The 26015-nt window shown below is 45.7% G+C and overlaps 1 protein-coding gene across 17 annotated transcripts in view; it reads right to left on the reverse strand.

Annotated features, from left to right (window-relative positions):
* Positions 1-1660: 1660 nt before the first annotated feature.
* The window catches only part of DNM1 (dynamin 1), a 130415-nt gene continuing 106060 nt past the window's right edge, over positions 1661-26015 (reverse strand). For 4 of the 17 annotated variants that reach the window (XM_083485823.1, XM_083485820.1, XM_083485821.1 and 1 more), the window contains 4 exons: positions 20102-20272; positions 19240-19481; positions 18343-18561; positions 1661-3675 (listed from right to left, as the gene is read on the reverse strand). In XM_083485823.1, the coding sequence (XP_083341949.1) occupies positions 3603-3675; positions 18343-18561; positions 19240-19481; positions 20102-20272 (705 nt within the window). In that variant the 3' untranslated portion in view covers positions 1661-3602. Of the gene's footprint in view, positions 3676-9763; positions 9801-17243; positions 17284-18342; positions 18562-19239; positions 19482-20101; positions 20273-26015 lie in introns of those variants that run through there. The other 13 variants (XM_083485818.1, XM_083485824.1, XM_083485822.1 and 10 more) reach the window with 9 other exon arrangements.

The following is a 26015-nucleotide window of genomic DNA, read 5'->3' on the forward strand; positions in this document are numbered from 1 at the left end:
TGTGGGCCAAGCAGGGCTAGACAATGGGCTCTGTAGTGTGGTGAATGCTTCCATCTGTGAGAGAGAATTCCCTGAAAGAGGCAGTTATCAAACAACTTTATTTTTTTAAAAAAACACACCATTGGACTCGGCTACTATGACCCATCTCAAACTTTCCATTCCTGGGCAAAGTGAGTGAGCCTGTGGCACATCTGGAGGACCATGGTCATGCTGGTCAATGATCTCCAGCTAGGGACAGAGGTGAAAGCTGTTTCTTTCCGCTCCCTCCTGGGCCGTGTCCAGAAAGTGGTGATGAAGAATGAGTGTTCAGACCCCTGGGCTCTCACTTGTGGGGTGCCTCAGGGCTCCATCCTCTCCCCCATGCTTTTTAACATCTACATGAAGCCGCTGGGATAGATCATCAGGGGGTTTGTACTGGGTGTTCATCAGTGTGTGCATGATACCCAGCTCTACCTCTCTTAAATTGGAACCAGTGATGGTGGTGAAGGTCCTGTGTGGCTGGAGGATGGATGGCAAATAATGGACTGAAGTTGAATCCAGACAATAAAGTGTTGTTTCTGGTGGGCAGGAGGCAGGCGGGGGGGGGGGGACTCCATGAATGGGGTAACTCTGCCCCTGAAGGACCAGGTACGGAGCATGGGGGTCATTCTGGACTCACAGCTGTCCATGGAGGCGCAGGTCAATTCTGTGGCCAGAGCGGCTGTCTACCAGCTCCATTTGGTATGCAGGCTGATCCCCTATCTGCCCATGCACTGTCTTGCCAGAGTGGTACATGTACTGGTTATTTCCTGCTGGTTATCTCCTGTAGAGCAATGTGCTCTATGTGGGGCTACATTTGAAGATGACCCAGAAACTACAACTAATCCAGAATGCGACAGCCAGATTGGTGATTGGAGGTGGCCACCGAGACCATATAACACCGGTCCTGAAATACCTACATTGGCTCCCAGTACATTTCTGAGCACAATTCAAAGTGTTGGTGCTGACCTTTAAAACCTAAATGGCCTCAGCCCAGTATATCTGAAGGAGTGTCTCCACCCCCATCATTCTGCCCAGACACTGAGGTCCAGTGCCGAGGGCCTTCTGGCGGTTCCCTCATTGCAAGAAGTGAAGTTACAGGGAACTAGGCAGAGGGCCTTCCTGGTAGTGGCACCCACCCTGTGGAACACCCTCCCATCAGATGTCAAGGAGATAAATAACCCTACAAACTTTCAAAGACATCTAAAGGCAGCCCTATACAGGGAAGTGTTTAATGTTTGATTATGCTTTTATATTTATTGGAAGCCACCTAGAGTGGGCAGGGTACTACTACTACAACTAATAATAATAATAATGTGTTGGCTGCCAAAATCACCTGCCAAGGAAAACAGCTGAGTTTTTCTTTTTTAAGAACCGTGGAATCTACTCCAATTAAAGTTGTTTGGAGTTTTTGTATAGAACCTTTTCTTGGTATGTGTAAATAATACCCCAGTGAGATGCTGCACTTTCAGTGGATGGTGATGCTTCCTTTTAAAAACCCCATACAGAATATATGTGTGTGTGTGTGTGTAACTGTAAAACCAGGACATCAACCTATTGCTCCTGACTGCCATCATGTGTGCAGCTCTCCATTTGTCTTGCCACAAATAACTTGACAGCATTAAGTATAAGAGCCTGGAAGCACTGAGAGAGTGTTTTATTCTAGACATGGAGTACTCAGTTATACAGAAATAATAGTTTATTTTTCAGCCAATAAACAAGAGTTGACAGATCACAGACAGCATCACAGATACTAGCAGCACTGCGAAGATTCACCACAATTTTGGGGCAACAATAACCCAACCATGTACAGCAGGGAGTTGACAATCTCAGACTTCTGGGTGTGGGTTATATTTTGTTGGGTGCACATGTGTACATTATATATAATCTCCTTACTCAAGTATTTGCTAAACTCAAACATCAGAAGCATTAAAGGCTTAAAACATCTGGACACCATATATATTTAGATCTTTATATTTATAGATATTTATAGATATTTATATAACAGTAAAGATATGTTTCTCATTACTACAATATAGCTCATTTTTTTGTTTAAATTCCTTTAAAGCAACTGGGAGGAAGAAAAGCCAGTTTCACTAGAGTCACATCTGATATGTGCAAGCCACAAGCTACAACAGAACAAAGCTGTGTTTTTAACATGTGCGTTGGACCATTCCAGGACAGAACAGCTAAGAGGCAGATAAAGGATGGATCTCAAGAAGGGAGCAGGGTTACATGTCAAATGGTGGTTTTGGACTCTCCGGGCGGGAGGGACTAGCTTTGCCAGGGCGGCTGGAATTCAAGGAAAGAGAGACAAGAACACAAAAGAAAAAACAAGGGGGGAGAGAGAGAGGGAGAGGGACAAAAATGTAAAACAACAGTTAAAATATGGAAAGGATTGGACATCAGAAGTTGACGTCGAGGATCTTCAACAGAAAATTAAAAGTAACAGCACTGGGGTAAAAGGAACAAAAATTGTAAGTGGGGATGGCTGAAATTTTCCAAGGAGGATGTCTAAAGCTGGCTTTCAAAAAGACAGGATGTTGCGGATCTTTTCCCCCACCCCACTTTAAATATTTCTATATTTACCCCTCAACATATACATAAAGAAGCCAGAGAAGAGGATGTCAAGACTAGCAGTTACACACATTTCCCCCCACATTACATATTTGTACCATCAGCATGCAAGAAGTGAAGGTTGGAAGAATCAACAGAATCGTCATGACATCAAACGAGTAGTGTTTTTGTTTGTTTGTCTGAAGCAATGGTAGTTGCACTAAAACACACAGCCCACTCCTGGAAATATTAGATAGTCCATTTCTGTGGAGAGGAAGGCTATCAACCTCTCTCCTGCTTTGTGGAAAGTCAGTTGTAAGTGGTAATACAAGCCAGCTGCCTGGAAATACCAGCCTCTCTTAACCTTCCTTTGCTACTTCAAAAAACGGAGGGTAGCACATTGTGTTGGTTCCTTCCACCTCGCGATAGTGAGAGAATTCTTGGTCTGCAAGACGGCATTATTCAGTAAGCCCTCCACAACTGCTCTCCTGTCCCCAGCTTGAGAGAAGGCTGTGTCAACTGTTCCCTAAAGTTTGCACTTTGACTCTCAAACCCACATACCAGAAGTTACCATGAATGTTAAAACGTTTTTGTTAACATTATCTTCATGTGTTATCCTCTTCCAGAATTTTCATCTTAACTATAGTAGGGGGGGAAATTGTTACGTAGCTATAGATTAGAGCTAGATGCTACAGCTAACCAACGCAGGCAGGATGCTATGCGTAGACCAGGCAGGTTGTCCACAACTGCCATTTTGGTGCACAGCAATGCTCCTGTAAAAACAATGCTCCAAAGATCTTATGGCCTTCCAAGTTCCCCATGCCACTGAACTAGGACTACTCTACGCTCACAAAGCAATACAGGATGCACGAGAGAAGACGAAGAAGAGCTCAATCACTAACGAGCATTTTACGACATGGGGGAAGGAAGGGAGTGAAGGTGCCTGTGGGAGGAACAAGGGGTCGGGTTGCTGGGGCGGGGAGAACCCCGGGCACAGAACTTGTTGCCAGCTTTCTACAGGCCTCGGGTTATAAATCTAAGAGGGACGGTTCAGCTGGTCGGATTATGGTGGGTCGAGTAGGTGAGGCAGGGCCCTTCCGGCTGTGAGAGCAGAGAGAAGAAGAGAAAGAAAGACGAGAAGAGAACACACACACAGAGGTTAGCCATGGCGGTCAGTCACAATCCCTACATGCTTCTCCACCTCATCCAGACCAGGACCTTGGCCTTCACATAGACCAGAGAGGGCAATGCTGTTATTCACAGCCTTTTAAAAATGGATCAAGTTCACTGTTGCTGCTTTAAAAAGGAAGACTAGAAACCACCCTTGACACAGATCTATGAAATCCCCATGGATTACAGGTGTTCACTTAGAATCTCACTGAAAGATCTCTAGAAACCAGAGTCCAATTTCCAGAAAGGAGGTCCTGGTACCCAGGTAAGTGTTGAGAAGCATGCAGCACAACCTTTGTGATGCTACTATACCAAGCGAGTGAGGAGCAATGTTACACAGAATGGGTGGTGTCCTCTGGGAGGTGCTGTTTCAGAAGTTGCCGGCCAGTCTGGATCAGGCACCCCCTGCTCTGAGAGTAAAGGGCACCTTTTTGAGCTTGACCACTAGCTGAGTCCAGCTTTTTCAAACACTTCTTTATAACCCTAGAACAAATTTAGTCAGAAATTAGGTTGCAGCATGCCTCCCTCCACCCCCCTCCAATTGACAACTCCCAGACTTTTTGAACCTCTCCAGCAACAACCAAGGGCTGCTTCATACTGTCAGACTGGTGTGGTCAGAAGTTGGCTTTGAGCTGCTGGATGCTGAAGGTGGAGCACCTCTTAGGTATGTCCTTCAGCTATAGTAACGGCATCACCCTTGTTTATGTCACCCCAAACTGCTTCAGCATGAGACAGGCAGGTGCCAGCCTCTGCCAATTTCCATGTGATGTTAGCTTGTTTTTTATTTTATTGCTGCCTGTTTTAATTCATGCTTTTTAATTTTACTACTATCTCATTATATTTGTTATATTTTTATTGTGTGAACTGCCTTGAGAAAAGATTGAAGTGTGGCCTAATTTTTGCAAAGCAAATTCATATCCTGGTGCATCCATTTTTAGGCGCTGTAAACCTTGGCACCACTCATTTTTCCAGTGCTGATTCACTTCTGGGAACTTACCTTAAGTTACTGGATAGCCTCAGTACTATAGGCAAGTCTGCCACATAACCTTTCTGATGGTGGGGGTGGGGTGGTGGGGGTTGCCACTGTGTATGGATGTCACGAGGCTTGATCAGGTTGGGTGTCTGGGAACAGATTGGGAGTATCCCAGAGAGGGGCTCTCCATCTCCATGGCCATAGCCCAGTCTAGGATAAACATATCTATGGGCTCTTGCACAATAAATATAACAGAGAAGTTAAATTATCTGTGTGACAGTCCTACATGCATGTAAACCACTGTGAGCAGATGTTGTCACCAGGGCTTGCCCTTTACCATGGAAGAGTTTGCTTTGGTCTACCATTTTCCTCTCTCAAACCTACTTTTGTATTCCCCCCCCCCCCCCCCCGCTTAATGAGCTCCAACCAGAACAAGGCTCTATTTTGTAGTGATCTAAAGTCAGCAGTGCCTTGAGGATGCAGAGCTTCCCAGCATGTGTACTGTGTGGCTATTTAGAGGTGTGAAGGATCATAACGCATCACGCTCCACGCACAAAAGCATTTGCTACATGGGAGTTGCATAGGAACTTTGTAATGCACGAAGGCTGCAAATGCAGCTCTTCTCTCAAAACCGGAAGGGAAATGATTGTTTGTGACTTCCTTGGTGCTCTTTGTAAAATCCAGGCTCTGGGCAGGCAAAGTTTCCCAACAGCGAGTCCCAGAAGGATGAACGGGCAACAGCCAAGCCTCCTCAAAAAGACCAGCTCCTGCAACCAAACAGCCTGGCAAGAACTGAATGGCAACCTCTGAGCTGCTGTTGAGGAGGGGTGACAGGAAGCAGGAAAGAGATGATGTTCTGGAAGCAAGTCAGTTACTGCAAAACTGCCGTGATGATGGAACACCGAGTTACAGTCCCCCTGAGCTGCATGGTATACCTCTCACACTCCACAGCTACAGGTTCACTGGGGATGATACAGAGATGTGCCAAGGAGAAATCACCATCTCCACCTGAACGCCACTGCTCTCCGCTCACTCTCTTCCTCCACACCAATGGCCTTGATCAAACTTAGAAGAGCAGGGGCTGAAGTCTTACTATCACTGAAGGCAGGAAATGCTGTACTTACGCCTCTGTCCAAAACAGGCCTTGAAAATTCATTCTAGTATTACGTAAGGATAATGCATCTACAATTAATTTTAGCACAACAAAGATCATGGTCTCTTCTAGATGCAGATTTATAAGTAAGAGGAGAATAGGTGGTTGGCGTATAGACACAAATCAAGAAGTTTAGATACTTGGGGCATTATGTTTTCCTCCACTCTTTCTTGGACTACCCCCACAGAGATGGGCGGTAGAAGCTGCTCAGAGTACAATGAAGTGGGACTCCATTTTTTTCTATAGTAAGGGAGCACAATTTATCCCTGCTGTCGTGAAAGTATATAAGTATATCTTGTCTCAGCTGCTGTATGTAGTTCCGATATGGATTCAGGAATTTAGTTCAACAGTTGAGAGTGTTCTTTCAAACTTTTTGCATCCCCTTTTGGGAATCCCATAGTGAGTGCTAACCACTAGTCAATGGCCAGAGATGGGCCTTGCATCTATAGAATAGAAACAAGGCCAGATTTAGCTGCCTCCCTTCTGCAACAGACTACTTTGCCCCCTTGCAAATAAACACCCCAGAAGGACACAGGAATGGCACCTGGAATATTTCTTGGCTGATACAAAATAATAACAACAGAATTAGTGGCCAAGTTCCTGTTCTAGGCTCAAAGGTCTCATAAGAAGATTAATGCTAATTTCCATTTGTATCTCATGCTTTTATCTTTTGTAATCGTATGTTAAGTAAGTGTATGTTTTAATGCTCATGGCTTTTATTCTGTGTATACTCTGTCTTAGTAGGTCTGTGACAATATAAAAAATGATTGATTAATTAAATTTACAGGAGATACTCCTCACAATGGGACATTTTTCAAGATTTTACATTCATGTACAAAGACAAGTATGTACAAAACGTTTTCTATCTCTGCCTCTTTCATGTGACTGCAATTCCACAGCTTGCTGCCTTTGCCCACCCCTTTGGTCACACATACCTTATTCCTTAACAACACATTCATAATGCAGTCTTTCCCTTCCAGAATTCTGGGTGCTGTAGTTTGTTATGGTTTGCTGGGAACTGAAACTACAGTGCCCAGAATTCTGGAAGGGAAAGACTGCACTACAAATATGCTTAAAAGCTATAGTGTGTACACAGCGTCAGCCTCTCAGGTCACAAATAACAATAAAACAGATTTTCTAGCTCAGTGTGATTTATTATACTGCCAAATTGCTCCTGCTTCACTGCTCCCCTGGCAACAAACAACCCCCAGGACAGGGGGCTTCCTAACTGGAGCTTGCTAGGGAGCAAGAAAACATCGTCCCTGCTTTGGATATACCAAAAGCCAAGGCTTTTCCCCTTCTCTCTCATTACTGCTGTGGAACAGGCTGTATGAGCCATCCAGAACACTGGTTTGCTGTGCCAGAAAGGCACCTGTCACCTGGCCCAGGCCACACCATTTTTATAATCACACTTCAAAAAACAAAACCAATTTGTCTGGTCCTCATGTTTATGAAGAAAAAAAAACCCCTTTTGCTTGTGTAACTGTTCTTGCACACACACACAAACATGCACACGAAGCAGGCGAGGGGAACTGAATTACTGAATGTGTAATAAATCCTGTGAATCTAAGTAGAGTTATGTAATGCATATTATTATTATCTCTGTTACTCTTAGAACCTGTCTTCCTCAGCTGCAGAATCTGCAGTTGGGTTTCTTTACTGCCCACCGGGCCCTATTAATACTCAATTCCTCATTGCCGAAGTATCTCTTTTGCTGCCCTACCTTTTGCTGTGAATTCTCTTCCTACCTTAACTGGAAACCCCAAAGAAAATAATGCTTGCAAAGGCCCTTCTTTGGTGTTCAACAAATATGCTGCTGCAAAGTTTTGGAAGAGAGAAAGGAAAATAGAAGCAGAGAAGGCAAGAAAGGCTTAGAAAGGCTCTCTTGTTGCAGTGAAGAAAAAAATGGGTACAGGGGTCAGAAGGTGGAATAAAGTTTACAGCACGAAGTTCAAATGAGATGCTTGGCTCCTACAGTCTTTTCACATTTACAGGTTCAATGTGGAACAAGCTGACTAAATCTCAAGGCAGTAGGGGTGTAATGGTTAGAGTGCCGCACTTAAGACTAGGGACACTTGGGCTCAAATTCCCATTCAGCCACAAAGCTTTCTGAGCCAGTCGCTGTCACACACCCAAACTTTATCTTGTGAAGATAAAGGCAGGGAACTATGTACATTATCCTGAACATCTTATAGAATGGGAGGGATAAAGTGAAATTAGGTATCTAGATAGATCAAAGAACTTACTGAGACTTGGTCACCTTGTTAAGGAACAAATAAAGCAACGTTCCATGGCAGGGGTGTGGCCATGAAATTTGTGCATCCCTGAGTGTCAGTGTGCGAGGCTTGCGAGTCACAACACACCAAATAAAACAGTACCAAAGGATATGGAACCAGAACCCCAAAGGAGTTAGTTTAAGCACATTCAGTGGGAAGTTTGAGACCCAGCAACTTTTATTTGCAAGTTGCTGTGTTTCACAAGGAGGATGCTGTGTGCCAGTGGTGGGGGTTTGGGGTGGGGTTGGGATGTTTCTTAAGTCACAGAGCTTGGAATGAACTAGTCCAGCAGAACAAAGTTCACTGAACTGGTTCACAAACCTCTGGACTACACCTGAAAGTAGTTCCCATAATTGTCGGGTAAAATAAAGGTGAATTAAAGTTCATTTTGGGATAGGATTTTGAATGATTTTGGGGTCTTCCATGTCCATTCCCTCCTGGACTAGCTTTCATTTTTTTAAAAAGTAAATCAAACAGGAAGTTAGTAAGCAAAACATTGATGCAATATCCTAAGGCTTGTTAGGCAGATACTGTGTTCTAGTGTTGCTGAGTATGTTGTGTCACTTAATCACTGTTGCTAAGCTCTCAGAAGGAAGGGATGTGAGGCATCTCCTATATCCTGCTGAAGAGAGACATTCTTCCAACAGGAGCAGCTTGCTGTGAGAAGTTACAGGAATAAAGCAGATGATGCCTTGTGCCTTTAACAACTGTGTGGCTGGCACAACTTAAACAGGGCAAGCCTTTTCTAGTGTAGGTGCAAGTGCCACCCCCCTGATGAGTGATCAACTGTGCAACCGTGTAGATGCATGGCGTCGGGGAATTATTAAATGATTTGTTTCAAACCCAGCAGAAGAGAGCTGGGAAGTCTTCGTGGTTTGCAAGGAGACCCTACCCAGAGACCCAAGCAGATGTCAGTGAGAGTGGAGAAAACCCCCAAAAGACTTGGTCTTGCTCTGGTACCAGCCCAAGTGAAATGTACGGGATGAAAAAAAGCTCACCAGGGCCTAATTTCTCCTGCTGAATCTGAAGGGAAGCAATGCTAGGGACATAACTCGAGACATAGGGATGGGCATGAGGAACACAAGTTTTTTAAGCAGATGAAGGACCTTGGGTAGCAGAAGGTGATGGGAGAGGCCTCCCTCTTTTCCTGAGTCCAGTCAGAGGAGAGGATCCTGGGATGGAAGGACCAGTGGTCTGCTTTGGCCAATGTTTGTGGAAGAAAGCTTGGGGAGAAAAGACTCTTAATAATGGTGCAACCTTCACAAACTCACTCTCTTCCTCCCTCCCTCTCAAAATCATGTTCCCAGCTGTCCAATTCTATGGGACTTAAGAGGACTATTAGGGATGGTGGAGATGGGGAAATTATTTTCTTTTCACATAATTTAAATTAATTGCAGCAAAAAAAAAATCCCACCACATTTCCACTACAAGGCTCTAACGAGCAGGAATTTGCAGGGCCTGCTTCTGAAGACCAGGATATCTCTAAGAACTACCTAGGAGAGGCAGGTGGCAGGACAGGGGAATGGGAAGGCATGGCTGGGTGGGATAAGACTAACACTGAGTCATGCATCACTAGAGGCTGAGGGAGGCAGGGGTGAGTGGGAGTGAAGAACGTACCGTAGCTGCCAATCTTCAAGGGTCACTGATAGTGATTCTGAAAGACAACACGAGAGCAACATGGCTGTTCAGACAATCTGAGGCAAGAGGCCACGCAAGTCTGGAAAATGAGTCACACACTCGTGTGCACATGCACACGTGCGTGCACACAGATACTTGTGAAAAAGCACAATGACCAATACTGCATACATGTGCGAGGACAATGAAAGGAAGATGGAAATCTGCAGCTGCACCCACCCACCCCTACACACAGGGATGTCTGCATCCTCGCATACCACAATTCCATTGCAAGGTACAAAACTCTGCCTGCACCAGCATGTACAACAGACACATACGACACACGCCAGGACACTTGCACCCCATGCACACTCACACAGCCACAGCCATGCACACCTGTGCACGAGCCAACATTTTCAGCCACCCACAGATATGTGGCCGCTGGCACTTTAAGGGCAGTGGGACACAAAAGGACTGGCAGGCTGTGTACAAACTTACCTGCCTCCAGAAGTGAGTGCAGGGTATTCTTCCCTCCTGCCAGGGGCAGCCCTATCATTAGATAAAATGAGGCAGCTGCCTTGGGCAGCAGATACTTGGGGGTGGGCGTGCACGTGCAGAGGTGTGGCGAAGGTATTGGAGGACAGAGCTGAGCCTGCGCCCTTGGGTGCAGCAGAGGGCCTTGCTCTGGAACCCATGCTGGGGTACATGGTGTGTAAAAGGTATGAAATACAATAATATTTTGAATGTTTTAATGAGTCATATTTTTTTTTGTTTACCCCATTTTATTGTTTTAGTCTGTTTGTAAACTACTCTGAGGTTTATCTGTTTCTTGTTTTTTACAATCAAGGTTGTATAAATTTTATGAATTAAAAATAATAAATAAGACTTAACTAGCAGCCTGACTGACTTTTATACACGGAGGGCAAATGGGGAGGGGGACGGAGCCATCTGGTTCTTCACCAGAGGCAGCAAAATGTGCTGGATGCCTTGCCAAGCAGACTCCAGCATATAGCTCTGCCCCTCCCTCCACATTTCAGGGAGGCTTTTAAAAACCCACACCATTCCCCACCCCCACCCCAGGTACCTAACTCACTTGTCTAGTTAAAATGTTTACTCCACGCCTTAAAAACCAAACAGTGCATTTGTTTGTTTTTTAAGTGGAAATGTTGTTCAGGTGGCCGGGGACTGACTTTGGAAGTGCCACAAGAGTCAGCCAATCAGCACTTTGCACAGCCAGCTGGCTAAAGAGGAAAAGAGACATTCCAGGATTGGTACAAAGGACGGCCAATCAGCCCTCTGACATCTACTGGAAACAGGCAAAACTGTTACTCCCAAACTGAATCCAGGTTGGAAGTCTGCACGTCTTTCCAAATAAGAGTGAATGCAGATCCACAGCCAGAATTGCATCGTTCAAGGTATGAATGTCTATTTGAAAGGTACAGCTTCTGTGTCCCCCTGATGATCTTTGTATTTTAACTGCCATCGCCTTGATCACTGGCTGTGGCTGATGGGAGCTGGAGTCCATCAACATCTGAAGGGTCAGCTGTTCTTTTCCATAAAGTTTGCACCCCAGTATCTTGCTAGTGCAGGAAAACTGATTCCCTTGTCTTGCTCAGATGGGGTGATTCCTAGAAGACAGCTGTCTGGCAGCAATGCACTTCAGGAAGAATATAAGCCTTCTCCCACAAGTCACACATAAGGTGTTTTAAGGTACTTACAACGCAAATGACTTCCTTTCTCAATCAAACGCAGAAGCTGCATTCTCACACATTCAGAACTAAGACTACTCACGCACATGCCCAAACAGGGACTATTCTCATTATATTGTGTGAAAATTCCCCTTGTCAAAGCTGCCCTCTTCAGATTACTGGACCATCTCACTAAACCAGAGGTGGCTAGATTGAAGCCTCCCCCCCCCCCCGGCAGGTGCATACGGACTCCACCTCCCATCATTCCTGGCTGTTGGCCATGCTGGCTGAGGCTGATAGGAGTTGCAGTCCAGCAACAAGGTCACAGGTTCCCCCATCGCTGCACCAAACAGTTGTCAGGTGTAAGGTTATATTCAACAGCATCTTACACTTGGGTAACAACAAGGCCACAGCTTCAGGGCTACACAAGCAAACATATGCACCTCAGCCCTGCTCATAGACCTTGTAAATTAATTTGTTAAAAAGACCTTTACAGTGCAATTCTACACATACCTACTTAGAAGTATTTCACTGGTGCATACTCCCAGGTAAGTGGGTATAGGATTGCAGCCTTAACCTACTATCTGTCCCCAGTTAACATGGCTGCCGATAATTCTAAACATATGCAAGCACTTATAAAAACTGCAAACAGCAAGTGCCATCTTTAAAAATATATGCCTCCCCTTTCTCTCCATCTTGTAGGACTGACTCTTCTAAGATGATGTCCGCTACAACCTATGGATCATCTAAAATTATAAAGAGGGGATGTTTCTTGCTTCAGAAATAATATGTAAATTTATGTGCACTTAATCAACAAATAACCAATTCAAAAGTCCTATGTCTTATTAGAATTCATTTCTTTAGGTTGCAGCCTTAATAATAATTATTACGTGTGCTCAACCTTTTACCACCTGGCATTTGTATAAATATTGATCTACCCCAAAATACTCCACACAGAAAACAAGGTGCAGGCTTTACACTCTTGTGCACAGGCTTTCTCTCTCACGCACACATCTCAAAGAAAGCAAACAAAGATTTGACACCCATTGATGAAGTGCACGCACACACACACACACACACACACACACATGCACACAAACGTGTGTAGCTCAAAGGCTGAAATGCTGGGCCCCCCTTCAGTATTCCCCGCGCAATGTGGGAAGGCCAAATTTGTGTTAAAAGAAGAAAAACAAAGAAGAAGAAGAAACAGAACAGCAACAAATGAAGATGGTTGTCTGTTCACTTGTGGCCAGCAAACTCAAGCCCAACTGCCAACGTGAACTCTCTTATTCTATATACAAGAGATGGAGCAAGGAGGACTGACTTGCCATCTGGGGGCTGTTGACCAATGGAGTAGGAGTGGGCCAACGACGGAGTGGAATAAAAGAGTTGGGAGGGGAGAGAAAGAGGGAGAGAGAATCTGGAAACACTTGGAGATCATTTGAGCTGAGCCACTCAAGTATTATCAGCACCTCGGCACCTTAAAGACTAACAAATATTGCTGTAGCATAAATATTTGTGGACATTTGAGTCCCCTTGTGGTCCAGAAAAAGTTTGTGTTAGGTCTCTAATGTATTATAAGACTGTCTTTAAAATGCAACAGCCTAACAGGTCTACTTTCCTGGACGCTGTCAAAATTTCATACCGTATATATCTTTTTCTGAGACATGAATGGTTGCAGAGGCGTAGCAAGGTCAGCTGGTACTTGGTGTGGAATTTTTTTTGTCACACCCCCCCACATGGCAATTTTTAGAGAGGGCACCCCAAAATTGTTGAGCTGTTTTTAGGGTACCCCAAAGTGGGTGACCCACCCCAAAGTGAGTGTCTGGCACCCATCCCCAAAGGGATGACTTTTAGGGAGGGTTGGCCACGAAACTGATACGCCAGCCAATATCGTGAAAATCTGACCGCCGATCGCATAAAACCGCCCGCGAGTGCCACCCGCCAGAAGGTGCCAGGCTGATTGCCGGGCATATTTGCGTTATCAGCGGGTGGATTTTCACGATGAAATCCGTCCGCCGGGAGTGCGAGCACCACCACGCCGATCCACCCAGGGGGATTTTGTCACACAAACCGGCATGACACCCAGGGAGGACCAAAAGATATATTTGCGACGCCCCTGAATGGTTGTATCCAATAGAGGCTAAATGTATCCTGAAGCATCTAAATGATCTACACTTGCTCCTGGTACATTTCCAGGCACAATTCAGAGTGTTGGTGCTGACCTGTAGAGCCCAAAACAGCCTCAACCCAGTACACCTGGAGCGTTTCCACTCCATCATTCAGTTTAGCTCCGAGGACCTTCAGGCTGTTCCCTCCCTGCGAGAAGTGAAGTTACAGGGAACCAGGAAGAGGGCCTTCTCAGTAGTGGCGCCCTCCCTGTGGAACGTCTTCCGATCCAATGTCAAGGAAATAAACAACTATCTGACTTTTAGAAGACATCTGCAGGCAGCCCTGTATAGAGAAGTTTTTAATGTTTGATGTTTTCTTGTGTTTTTAATATTCTGTTGGGAGCTGCCCAGAGTGGTTGGGGCAACCCAGCCAAATGGGTGTGGTACAAATAATAAAATTACTGTATTTACTCAAGTCTAATGCACCATCAAATTTCATGTGCACCTCAATGTTCAGAACGTTGAAAGCAAAAAAAGTATTTGCTGGCAAATGTAAATGTGCCGTCGAATCTAATGCACACCTTAATTTTTACAACATAATTTGGCCAAGAAGGTAAGCATTAGATTCGAGTAAATATGGTATTATTGGTCCTACTCAAAACAGACCCATTGAAACTGATGGGCAGGACTAACTTAGGTGCACTGTTTTAAATGGGCTTGCTCTGAGTAGGACTTCACTGGATACACCCTGATCTGACTGGTCACTTTCATGTTTCAGCTGAACAATGCAAACAACAAGCTCCCACCCCCTTCCTTGACCCACCCAGTTCTGGCAGCCCCTAGACATTTTGCCAGAGGTTCAGGAAGAGTCATGCAGGCAAAACCCACTTCTGTGCAATTGTGGAAATGCCCCCCCCCTCTAAGGCAGGCTTCCTCAACCTTGGCCCTCCAGATGTTTTGAGACTACAGTTCCCATCATCCCTGACCAATGGTCCTGCTAGCTAGGGATCATGGGAGTTGTAGGCCAAAAAAATATCTGGAGGGCCGAGGTTGAGGAAGCCTGCTCTAAGTCATGGGCATAGCCAGGATTTATTGGGGAGGGCAGGCTTTATGTTGGGGGGGGGGAATGTTATCTGCAACGCAATTAGTTATTTTTATTTATTTACTTGATTTTTTGAGGGCAGCTGCCCCTCCCCCCCCCCACTATGCCCATGCTCTAAGTGTCCACAAAACAGCTTCTGATGACATTAAAAGGTGAAGCATTTCAGGGCAAGGAAGGAATAGGGACCCCAGAAGGAAGCTGACTGGATCACATGGCCTGGGTCACAATGTCTCCCATTCGCTGTCAGATGGACAGGCGATCAGAGGTGTGGTTCTTAGGAGTCAGGTGTGTGCAAACACACACACACACTTTCCTTACACTATTCTTTGCTGCTGCCTGGCAGTGCCCCTAGGCCCAGAAACCAAACATTTACAAGGGGGAAATGTGGCGTTGTGTAGGAGATAAAAGTCAGAGAGGAGATGAAGTAGAGAGCAAAACCTCATTCATTTCAGCCTGCCTGTATATAGAATATATAATCCATGAGGATGAGAGAGAGAGAGAGAGAGAGAGAGAGAGCGCATGGCAATGGAGAAATGTGTTGGGGAGACAGGGAGAACTGCACACAGAGGTAAAGCAGCAGAAAGCAAAGCAGATTATAACTGAATTCAAAAAAAGGAAAAGGAAGAAGAAAATGGCAGAGAGAAGCAAGGAGAGAGAGAAGCAAGAACAGTCAACAATACAGACAGCAGCAGCAGCAGCACATGGTAACAGGCCCTGGCCAAAGGATGCTGTAAACAAGGAACTGGGCCTGCGGAGAAGACCCTGCGCATCTAGAAAGCAGGTGGGTATAACTAACCATTTGCATGCCAAAGTGTTGCTTTTTCTTCATTATTATTATTATTGTAACCAACACATAAGTCAGTGTCCTGCACCTTCTCCAGGCTCGTCCATGCCTGATCCTAATCTAGATCTGTGGTGTGTTTGCAGAGCAAATATCTGGTTGGAACAAGGCCCCACTCAGCCAGGCAAGGTCATTATCAGCAAGCACCGTCCTGTACCCAAGTGGCTGTCGGAGGCAGTGACCAGTCTATAAACCCTTACAATCAGATATCAATATGAGAGACAGGCCCTCCCCAGAAAGGGTGCCTTCTCACGCACAGCAGCACCCATGAACTTACACAGCAAATTGTCACAGACAGCGAAGTCCTTAAGGATATGCTGCAGCTGCACGTGTCAGCTCTTTTTATGACACACTCACAGGCACCCACAAACCTCTGGGTGAGCGATGCCTGCATGAGAGCTGCAGGCAGAAAGTGTGGAGGTTTCCTCTCGGCACTGCAAAGCTTAGATTTCTCTCTGGACTTACCTCTGACTCCATCCTGTAACAAGTATGTCCACACATGTAAGAGTGGTACAGCTGAACAGCCCAGAGCTGGGATTGGGGAAATTATAATTTTCTAGGTTTTGTGCTTTACTTCAAACGATAATGTGAAGGTACAGCAAATGGAACCTGGCTGCCTGAATCATCAAGCAGAACGAACACAGCTAAATCTTGCATTGCCACTGGTGAAGGGGCAGCATCTCCTACACAAAAGGGCAGGGAGCTGGCTTAAGGGGCCCAGGGCAGGCTACATGCAGTTTTCCTGACACCTGAGGAATCCACCTCACTCTGCCTCATGGCAGAGTGTATCTGCACCACAGACTTAAACTGGTTAAATAGCCATTCCTTCTTCCGAGGAAACTGCCCTGGGACATATAGTTGAGGAGGTGGGTGATGGGGGAATCCTCAGCAGAGTATTCTCAGCAAACTGCAACTCCTGAGATTTGTTAAACCAATATTGCTCAGTTTGTAGGTCAGGTGAATTGCTAATGACTTAAGTCTTCTCACTGTTCAAGGGGTGCAAAAAAACAGGAGCATAGTAAAAGTTAATGTGATCAAACAGCCTCATGTTCAGTGACAGAAAAGTCCTGATCCATGTTTTCAACTCAGGTCAAGGGCTTTGCCAGGAAATTCTGCTAATTAAGAGGATAAGGCAAGTCCCAGCCAACTCCTTTAAGACACCCTGAGCAGCCTTTCTCAGTAGGAAGCAACACTGAAACAAAAGCTTTATCGACAATCTTCCCACAGCAGTTTCTCAAGTTCAGCTATTTGAAATGAAGCATTTATACCTAGTTCCCTACTCACACATAAAAAAAACCCCCAATACCAGCTCTGGACAGCTACTTGCTATTTAAACAAACAAACAAACAAACAAACAAACAAACAATGAACAAACAAACAAATAAATAAAAGACAGCCTTCTTTTGCTTAAGATCAGCAGTTAAATATCAGCAACAAAACTCTTCCCAAATGTTTCTGTATCATTTGCAAAACAAAGTATTTCCAGACACACAAAACCACGTGCAGCAGCCTGGTCTTTTACATGTCTGTTTGTTAATCAAGGCCCACCGCATTCCACAGGTCATGCTCCCATTGTATGACTTAGCAGTGCAAGTCTCCCAACCATATTTACCCAGAAGTAAGTCTTATTGAAGTCAATGGGGCTTACTTCCAGGCAGGTGGGTCAGGACTGCAGCCTAAGTTCTTGGTAAACATGCATAGAATTATGCGTATTTACTTGGGAGTACCTCCACCGAACTCGTTTGTGGACTGATCTTCACGTAAAAGTCCGTGGTGCTGTTCTATAGGAAACAAGTTTTGCTATCATTCTCAGTTGTAGTCTTCTGCACGCCAGGTCCAAAGTGCAACATCTTATTCTGGCTAAACTTTCTTCATGTTATAGAAAGAGAAGTTGGCAGAACCATGTTTCCCCCAGGGAGGACCTGGTTGCTCTGGCTGGAGTGGGGGTCTGTTTCTATGGGGCTCTCTACCTTGGAAATTCATCACAAAGGGGGTGAAATACAGTTCTCCTCATCAATCAATAATATAACACTTTCTTTCTTGCAAGAACCACTGGACAGGTGGAGTGGTGTCACACAAGAAAGCCCTAAGACTCTAGACTGAAGTGACTTCCTACTCTGACTGAAAGCCCTGCATCAGAAAAGGATAGAAAATGCTTAGTAAGAAATTCTCTAGAATTCTCTCACTTACATCTTGCGCTCCCAGGCGCTCAAAGGTCTGGGGGCAGTAGCTCATGAGACAGATTTACATGAAATCTGCATAAGTAGTTCCTGCTTGTACTGAACTTGGCCTCTCCTAAATTTCGGAACGTGCTTCCTTATAACCATGCCCACATTTCCCTGGCTGCCAGGATGGACAACCTAAGCAAAGTTTTAAAAATGGTGGAAGAAGGTGATTTGAGGCCTACTATAGGAGCCAGGACTGTCCTAGGCTTTCTCCCTAACGAGGCCCTTGCACCTAGCCATTATGACAGATCTTCTTCAACACCAGCACACCACTCCAGGCAGTGCTGCTGCCTCCAGTGATCTCCCAAACCACCTTTTCCTCAGATCCACCAAAGGATAAAAAAGATCCCAATATCTTCTCCCAAAGGGAAGCTCAGCATGCAAAGAATGAGCAGGTTCTCATGAGCAGCAGTTGGGGAATCCAGTTACTACCTTGAGCACCGGGAGAGGCACATAATGGCACAACCCTAAGCATATTTACTCTGGAGGAATCCTCGCTGTGTTCAATGGGCCTGACTCCCTGGGAAGTGGGCTGAGGTTCATGAGGTTCTCGTGCAGCTGGCGGCCAGAGCCTGTTTTCCCCTTCCCACCCACCCACTGCACAGCCAGACTTACCTGGGGACACCGGGAGGTGCACGGTTGGGCCGAGATGGAACCTGAGGGGGAGGCCCAAAAGGATCAGGGGAGGCCCCAGGCCTAGAGGGCACAGGAGGAGCACCACCCAGAGTGGGACCACCAGCAGGCGGTGGTCCAGGAGCCGGGCCTCGCGATCCAGGTCTGGCTGGGGGGACTGCAGGAGCTCTCCTCTGAGGTGTAGGGCTGGATGTGGGAGACCTATTGAACAGACAGAGGGTTTCACTGCCGCGGCAGGCCCACAGGATGACAAGGTGCTCTGGCACATTTAAAGAACCCTTCAGGCTAGAGACAAAACCACTTTCAAGGGAGATGGCAGCATTTTGAGGGAGGGAGGCGCCCATGTATTTGGTGAATATGTCTTTTGCCTCTTGGTCTCCCTTGCCAAGTAGGTACAAATCCTGCAGTAGTGTTTACAGGATTTGCAACACTACCACAGCCTACTTGTTTACCTGAGGCAAAGGTGTGAGGATCGTGTACACACCATGTGTAGCAATCCCTCCTAGGGACCGAGATCTCTTCAGGGGCCCCAATAAAATATTTGAAGGGGCTGAGCCCCACAAAGTGGATGTACAATCGTGTGTGTACAGCATGTCTTGTGATCAATTGTGCGGGACGGGGCTTACCTCCCTCCCCCATTTTATTCAAGTTTGCGCCCATGGCTGCCATCCACCTCCATCCTCCACAAGCCTTTTGTGCGCTGGGTGAGCACCAAGGCCCCAGCGACCCCTGCGATGCTTTGTGAGCACAAATGTGGCTGCTTTGCTGAACTGCAATGCTCCAGTGCCCAAGCTTCCCATTCCAGGAGTGGGGCCCACCTAAGTTGCTAAAAGAGGCCTCAGGAAGGTCTGCAGGGGCCTCCCCCTGAGCCTCGGGTACCTGCGTCCGGACGGTATGTTCTGCACCTGCAGCCAGGAGTCGTCCACCGGCGGAGGCAAGGGAGTGCTGATGGTGGTGGTGTTGATGTCCCCGATGATGTGGTGTGCCTCCTTCAAGGCATGGTACATGCGCAGCATCTCGTCACGCCGCTGGGCTTGCTCGGCTGATTCTTCCATCAGTGTGTTTTGGTCTCCACAGGAATACAGGTTTGCCAGCAGCTCTGAGTGGATAAAGTCCTTTGTCTACCAAAGGGGGAAACAGAGGCAGTCACCATTCAGAGTAGATCTGCAATATAAACATTTAAACTGCTATCTGCCTAGGCCACTTTTTAGGTAGCCCCTACCCTGAGATTCCTAGCAGTTCAACCTAGCAGTTCAAAAGCACGTCAAAGTGCAAGTAGATAAATAGGTACCGCTCCGGCGGGAAGGTAAACGGCGTTCCAGTGCACTGCTCTGGTTCACCAGAAGTGGCTTAGTCATGCTGGCCACATGACCCGGAAGCTGTACGCCGGCTCCCTCGGCCAATAAAGCGAGATGAGCGCCGCAGAGTCGGTCACGACTGGGCCTAATGGTCAGGGGTCCCTTTACCTTTACCTTACCCTGATATTCCAGGCCCCTTTGTCTAATATGAAGCATCTATTTTTGCTACTCTATGCTTACTTAACAGGAAGTGAATCCCACTGAATGCAGCTGGACCCACTTTTGATGAAGCATTTATATAAGACTGTTTTTCCTAATACAATATGCATGCCAACGGCCCAGTCTTCCTAGTCCTAGTCTCCCATTCTAGCTTTTACCTCACATTGGGCCTCCACTGTCCTAGGTTACATGCAGTCCCATAGACTGTTTGATGGGATACATACATTGTTTATCATAAGGTGCATGATGGTCTTAGGCATGAGGTCACGGATGGTCTTGTTGACAATGGCCATGTAGGAGTCTACAAGGTTCCTGATGGTTTCCACCTGTCTCTCCAGCTGAGGGTCCATGGAATGCATCAAGCTGTCAGATCCATTCTCTTCCGACTCACTGGCCTATGTAGGATGTTGAAGAAACAGGTTGTGTCTTTAGCAAGGCAAACACACGCCACACCTCCAGGGGCAAAAAAAGGGAAGGGCTGAGGAACTGATGAAACACCATGAGAAGACATGGGGCTTGTCACTTCAGAGCTGATGGTCTCATTCTTACCTAATTTCCCAGTATATCCAAATCACACACACACACCGCAGAAATTTTGGATCCTCACTCTGGTTCTTCTCAATTCCAGCCTTGGGAGGGGGATGTGAGGATGCTGAGCTGCTAGAGCTTGACCAATCAGGTGCCCCCTTCCCAAAGCAGGAGCGAGAGAGCTTGGAGAATCTCCTACAATACTCCTTAGTTATTTTATTACATATAGATGCACGAGAGGATGCTTTCTGGTTAAATGAATGAGCTTTATGTTGGCTCGCCTTGCCTATAAAACACTATAGAGATTAGAAGCCACCTACACCAATTTCTGTGAATTTGCCCAAAGTGTTAAATGGTTAGATAGCTAGATTAGATAAGCTGAAATAAGTATTCTCAAGAGGCCATGAAAGGGAGGAGACAATTCTGTGGCATTTCTATACGAAGCCTAGACATATATAGAAGATAAGCCCACGGGAAGCTCACAGCAGCAGCCATTGGCAATAATGCAATCTTCAGCAATGCTCATTTAAAACATCTGTACTGGGAGAGAAGTCAGTGATCTTGATTGAGTCCTAAACAAATCAGGAATCAACGTTTGCTGACAAACTCTAGTTCAGCAGTTTACCCATATAAAACTGCCAGATGAGGACACACTTTATGCACATGATGAAGTAGGGTCTAATCCAGGGAAGAGGAACCTGTGGCTCTCCAGATGTTGTTGGACTCCAGTTCCCATCAGCTCCAGCCAGCATGGCCAACGCTCAAGGAGAGTGGGAGCTGGATCCCAACAACATCTAAAAGACCACAGGTTCTTCGCCCCACTATAGCCCACGACAGGAACAGAGCTAGGGCTCTAGTCCCAAGGAAGGAAGGTACCCAGAAGTGCAAGGTGGTCAGGCATGAGGCCAGTCCAGTGGCGAGTAGTCCCACAAGTGGGACAGGTACTACAGGGGTATACTATGCGTATGACAACTGTATGTTTACTTCACTTACTGCTGTGTTAGCCTATGCAGCATCGGTTACCTGAAAAGGGGGAGGATGTTAGTATTTCATGCCTCCGATGCTGCAGGTGAGATTGGTGTAAATCACATGCCTGTCTGGGAAGAGTGTGGGAACGGAAGACAGTCTTATCTCTTCCGTTGTATGTATTATTGTACTGTACTTTTGCTTTTACTTGCTCCTCTGTTTCCCTCTCGGAGCTGGAGAGAGAGGACGCCATGACTCCTTTGTCTGTACATAGTGAGTGAATAAATATGTAGATTAGTCTCATGCTTCTTGATGTTTTGCTAGAAGATTAGTGTGCACATATCATTTGATATATGCTGCTGAAGCGCACTGGAGAAGAAGGGAAATGCCTTTTCCAGAGCTGCGCATACCAGAGGACACTCGGAGTTTGGGGGCTGCAGAAGGGGCACCCCCAGGGTGTTTTTCCAACAGCTGTGTGGCACAATGCTTGTTTCCATACTTAGGGTGCCCACCTACTCCTTTTGATCATTCATTTTATTTTCTTCCCTAGAACACCGGGGCATCAAGTGAAGACAGATTTTTTTGGGGCGGCAACAGTCTCTCACAGAGGAAGGTTCTTTCAGCTCAGGTCTCTTTCTCCACCCCCAACCCAACTTTCTTCCTTTGTGGTTTTGTCACAAATGGTTGATGAAAGCATCACTGCGGTTTTGGAAACGGAAGATGAAGGGGATTGGAAACCGGGACAATGAGGAAGCGGAGAGACTCTAAAAACAAGAACCCAAGACGGGGCAAAGGCTCGTTTGGATGCAACTCAGAAATTGGGCAATCAAATTCCAAAGACAAGGACACTCAAGACGAGTAAAAGGAAAACAGAAGCAAGAAGAATGGAAAGAAATTAAACAGGCAAATGTGGCAGGAAGTGCAGAGAAGAGGAAGGGAGGAATGCATGTCTTTTGGGACATGGAGACAGAAGGGTGTTTTGGTATTTTTAAAAAAGAAAGTAAAAAAATAAAAATAAATAAATTCAAAAAGAGCAATTCAGAAATAGACGATGAGATTCCCACTATAGGGCAGAGCAGGCAAAGGTGGGCCGTCACTTACTTTGTCTTTGTCCTGGAGGGCCATTTGAGCACAAAAAGCAAAAAGGGAAAACAAAAACAAGGAAAAAAATGTGACTTTTTTTTAAAATCCATGTATTTCTTTGCATCATCTGGTGCACATCTGGTGTATCTAATAGTATGGCCTTGAAAATATGGCAAACCTCACCAAAAAATGTATGTTTAAAGGAACTCAAAGATAAGGCAGATAGTTAACCAAATAAAATTGACTGGAACGGAATATCTGCAAAGCAACAGAATAAAAATAAAAATAAAAAAGTAAAACTGGCTCAATAAGTATAGATTCCTAGAGAAAATTACTTACCAGTAGTGACAAGGGTTTGTGCCCCCAGAACTTACATTGGATCTAGTTTAAGAATATTGGACAAGGAGGCAGGGCCCATGGACAGCCCATCCACAAAATATATCAAAGGACAGGGGAATGCAAAGCGAAGGAAGGGAAGCACGCTGATTAAAATGGGGTAAAGCACGACAAGGGCAGAATGGGTTTTAAAGAGTTCAGAAGGACAACACAGCATATGACGGACTCAGAGCCAGAATCATTCCACTGTATCACCAACAAGGTGGCACCACAGTCACTTAGCAAGTCATACAATATGGCAGCCTGGTGGGTTGTGATCCAATGTAGACCAAGTGATCTGCTCCGTGCATGGAAGACATGGTGCGTGTGTGGAGCCTGTGAGAAGGAAGAGGAAGTGGGGAATAATGAGTGGGCAAAGCAGGGAATGGGGGCTGTGAGTGGTACAGTAAATGGGATATCTAGAAGAGATGGGGATGAAGAGGGCTGCCACCTCTTCTCCAGGCACTACATGTTGTCCTTTTTGGAGTGGGAGCTGCTTCTCCTCACCCACTCATCCCCCTCATGGTCCTGTCCTCAATTCCCCTCCTATGGAGAAACGCACTTTTGCTCCAAGTGGTGATTTCAAGGGCCAACTGTTGTCTGGGGTGGGAGATAAGCAGCCTTATGACAGGGAACGGTGTTGGTGGTGCCTGAAATGTAGGAAAGGGCCTGTGGACAAAGTTATGATTGGACATCACTGGTGACCCGTTGCTAAAAAATGAAAATAACAACTCCTGTAGCTGGATGCGGGGAGAACCTCACTCTGCCAACAAGCCAAGGAATCTTAATAGTGAGAATCTTGGCCACTGTTACAGGTTCTAATGAAAACAACAACCACAAGACACACCACCTAAGTAATCCTATCAGTTTCGAACCTCCTTCTTCGCAGCATGAGTCTGTGACTCGCCATTATACGAAACACAAGACCTCGCATCAGTTGAAAGCCATTGGTCATTGGCCATGCTTGCTAGGATAATGGGGCTGTAATTCAGCAACATGGGGGGAGGGAGAGGTTCCCCACACCTGGTTTGAAGCCAGTCAAGAGCCCCTCATAGTTACGCCATTTACATTTCCCCCTTTTTGTTTCATGTCTTAAAGAGGCATGAATTTGTTTTGAAATACATCTGCTTCTTCTCTAATATGATAGGGAATCTCAGATAAGTAAAGAGACCTTGAAAAGGATTACTGTCGAAACAATTCATCTGTGAGATCCAGCTGCCCAGGAAGTTGTTAATTCTAAGGAAAGATGGTCCCTTATCAGAAGATAAATGATCTGTATATACGAAAGCAGAGTGACACAAGATTATACTCTGCCTCTTTTTTTTTTAAATGAAGGCCAGTTGTCCACACTGTCCTCTCCAAGGACAGTCAGCACCAAACATATTTTAGTTGTACTCCACTTTTTAAATTAAAAATCCTAATGGAACAACTAATAACAATGATATTTGAAAGAAATCTAGATGGTGGGAATACCCTCTGGCTCCAACATTTGGACTGATGCTTTGTGTTTTTTGCTGCTTTTATTCCCCCCCCCCTCTAAATTATATGCTCTTTACTTATTTAGAAAATACAGGCTCTGTTTTGCTCCTAAATTTAAAACTTTGATTGTGTTGTCTTCCTTCCTTCCTTCCTTCCTTCCTTCCTTCCTTCCTTCCTTGATTTTACATTAATTGAAATACTTTATAAATATATGGAAATCTGGAAGTGAAGTACTTCTACTATCCTAACGTTCACATTCACTGACTTTAGTTCTAAGCTGCTGTTCTTCCTGTATTGGTCACTGCTAGAGTGTTCAGGCAAACAGAAACTACCTTGTGAGTAATCACAAAAGTATATTTTATTTATCCGTTTTTGAAATCATTATAACCAAACCCAATTCAAGCTAGCAGTGCGGGCTACAAAATGCAAAATAAAAGTAACCAACCAAACCATAAAAATAATAGAACCATTAGAACCAAACAAAACATAATGTCAGCTGCCATGTTTGCTGTTCACATCTCTACCCCACCTGCGTATAAAGCAGGGCTGGGCATCCTATTTTAACATCCTCCCCCCTGCATTCCTTCTCAATTGAGGGGGGCAGAACCTTTCTCCTCTCTTGCCTTGCTGAGGGCCCTTCCAGACTAGTAGATGTTTTTGTGGCCAGCATGCCACTGACACAACAATGGTGTCTTAGTGCTAGATCACCACACGCCCGCACATCATTCTGCGTTCCTGCAATGTGTCCCTTGTGTTGTTGCAGTATTGCCACCTGAACAGGTACTGTTGCACTTTAGCAAAAAAAAGGGGGGGGGGACAAAAAGATAAATCAGAACATTTGGTACAAAGGTACAAGATTTTCAGCAGGAAGCTACAGGAAGACACGGAAAAGCTAAGAGAGGCAGAGAGGTTGGTGGGTGAAGTCTTCAGGGATGTTAAAGATGCACCCCTCTCTCCTGAAGATAGCTCCTCTGCTGTCAGGGGAGAAGGGGGGGCTTGAGGAAGAAGAGTGTCGCTCTGAGGCAGATGGGAATGTTTCTTTTGAATGGACCATTTCCTTGGAGGAAGAAGAACTATCCTTTCGTGTCAAGGAAAGCTCTCTAGGGGGTTGAGGGATCCTGGCAGCAGCTGATTCAATAGTTAAAAACATAGATTGTTTGGTGCAGGATGGACAAGCAGACCAGAGAGGAAATTACCTGCCTGTCTGGTGTGAAGTTTGTTGGTGTTGCTCATCACCTTGAGAGCCTGGTTGATAGTGCAGGGGAGGAATCAGTGGTTGTGGGGCACATTGACACCACTGACATGGGAAAACCCAGTCATCAGGTCTCAGGAGCCAAATTTAGGTTGCTAGGTAGGATGCTGTAAGCCAGGACCTCCAACGCCTTGGCTTCCATGGGCAGGGACAGCTGGAGAGGCACAGCTTTGTGGCCTCAATGTGTGGAAGAGACGATGGTGTCAGGAAGAGGGCTCTGGATTTGTGAGGCAATGGGGAACATTTTGGGGCGAGCTAGGCCTGTACAAAAGGCACAGGCTCCACTTGAACCAGGTTGGAACCAGACCATTGGCGCTTGAAATGAAAAAGGTGGCAGAGTAGCTATAAAACCGATTGTGGGGGGAGCTGAAGGGAGCCAAGTAGGGTCCAGTTCAAAACAAATTTTCTCCCTGAGATGAAGAGGATGAAACTGAGGAAAATTTAAATGGGGTGTG

This window comes from Podarcis liolepis, assembly GCF_965112155.1.
Source record: "Podarcis liolepis genome assembly, chromosome: Z".
Taxonomy (NCBI): domain Eukaryota; kingdom Metazoa; phylum Chordata; class Lepidosauria; order Squamata; family Lacertidae; genus Podarcis; species Podarcis liolepis.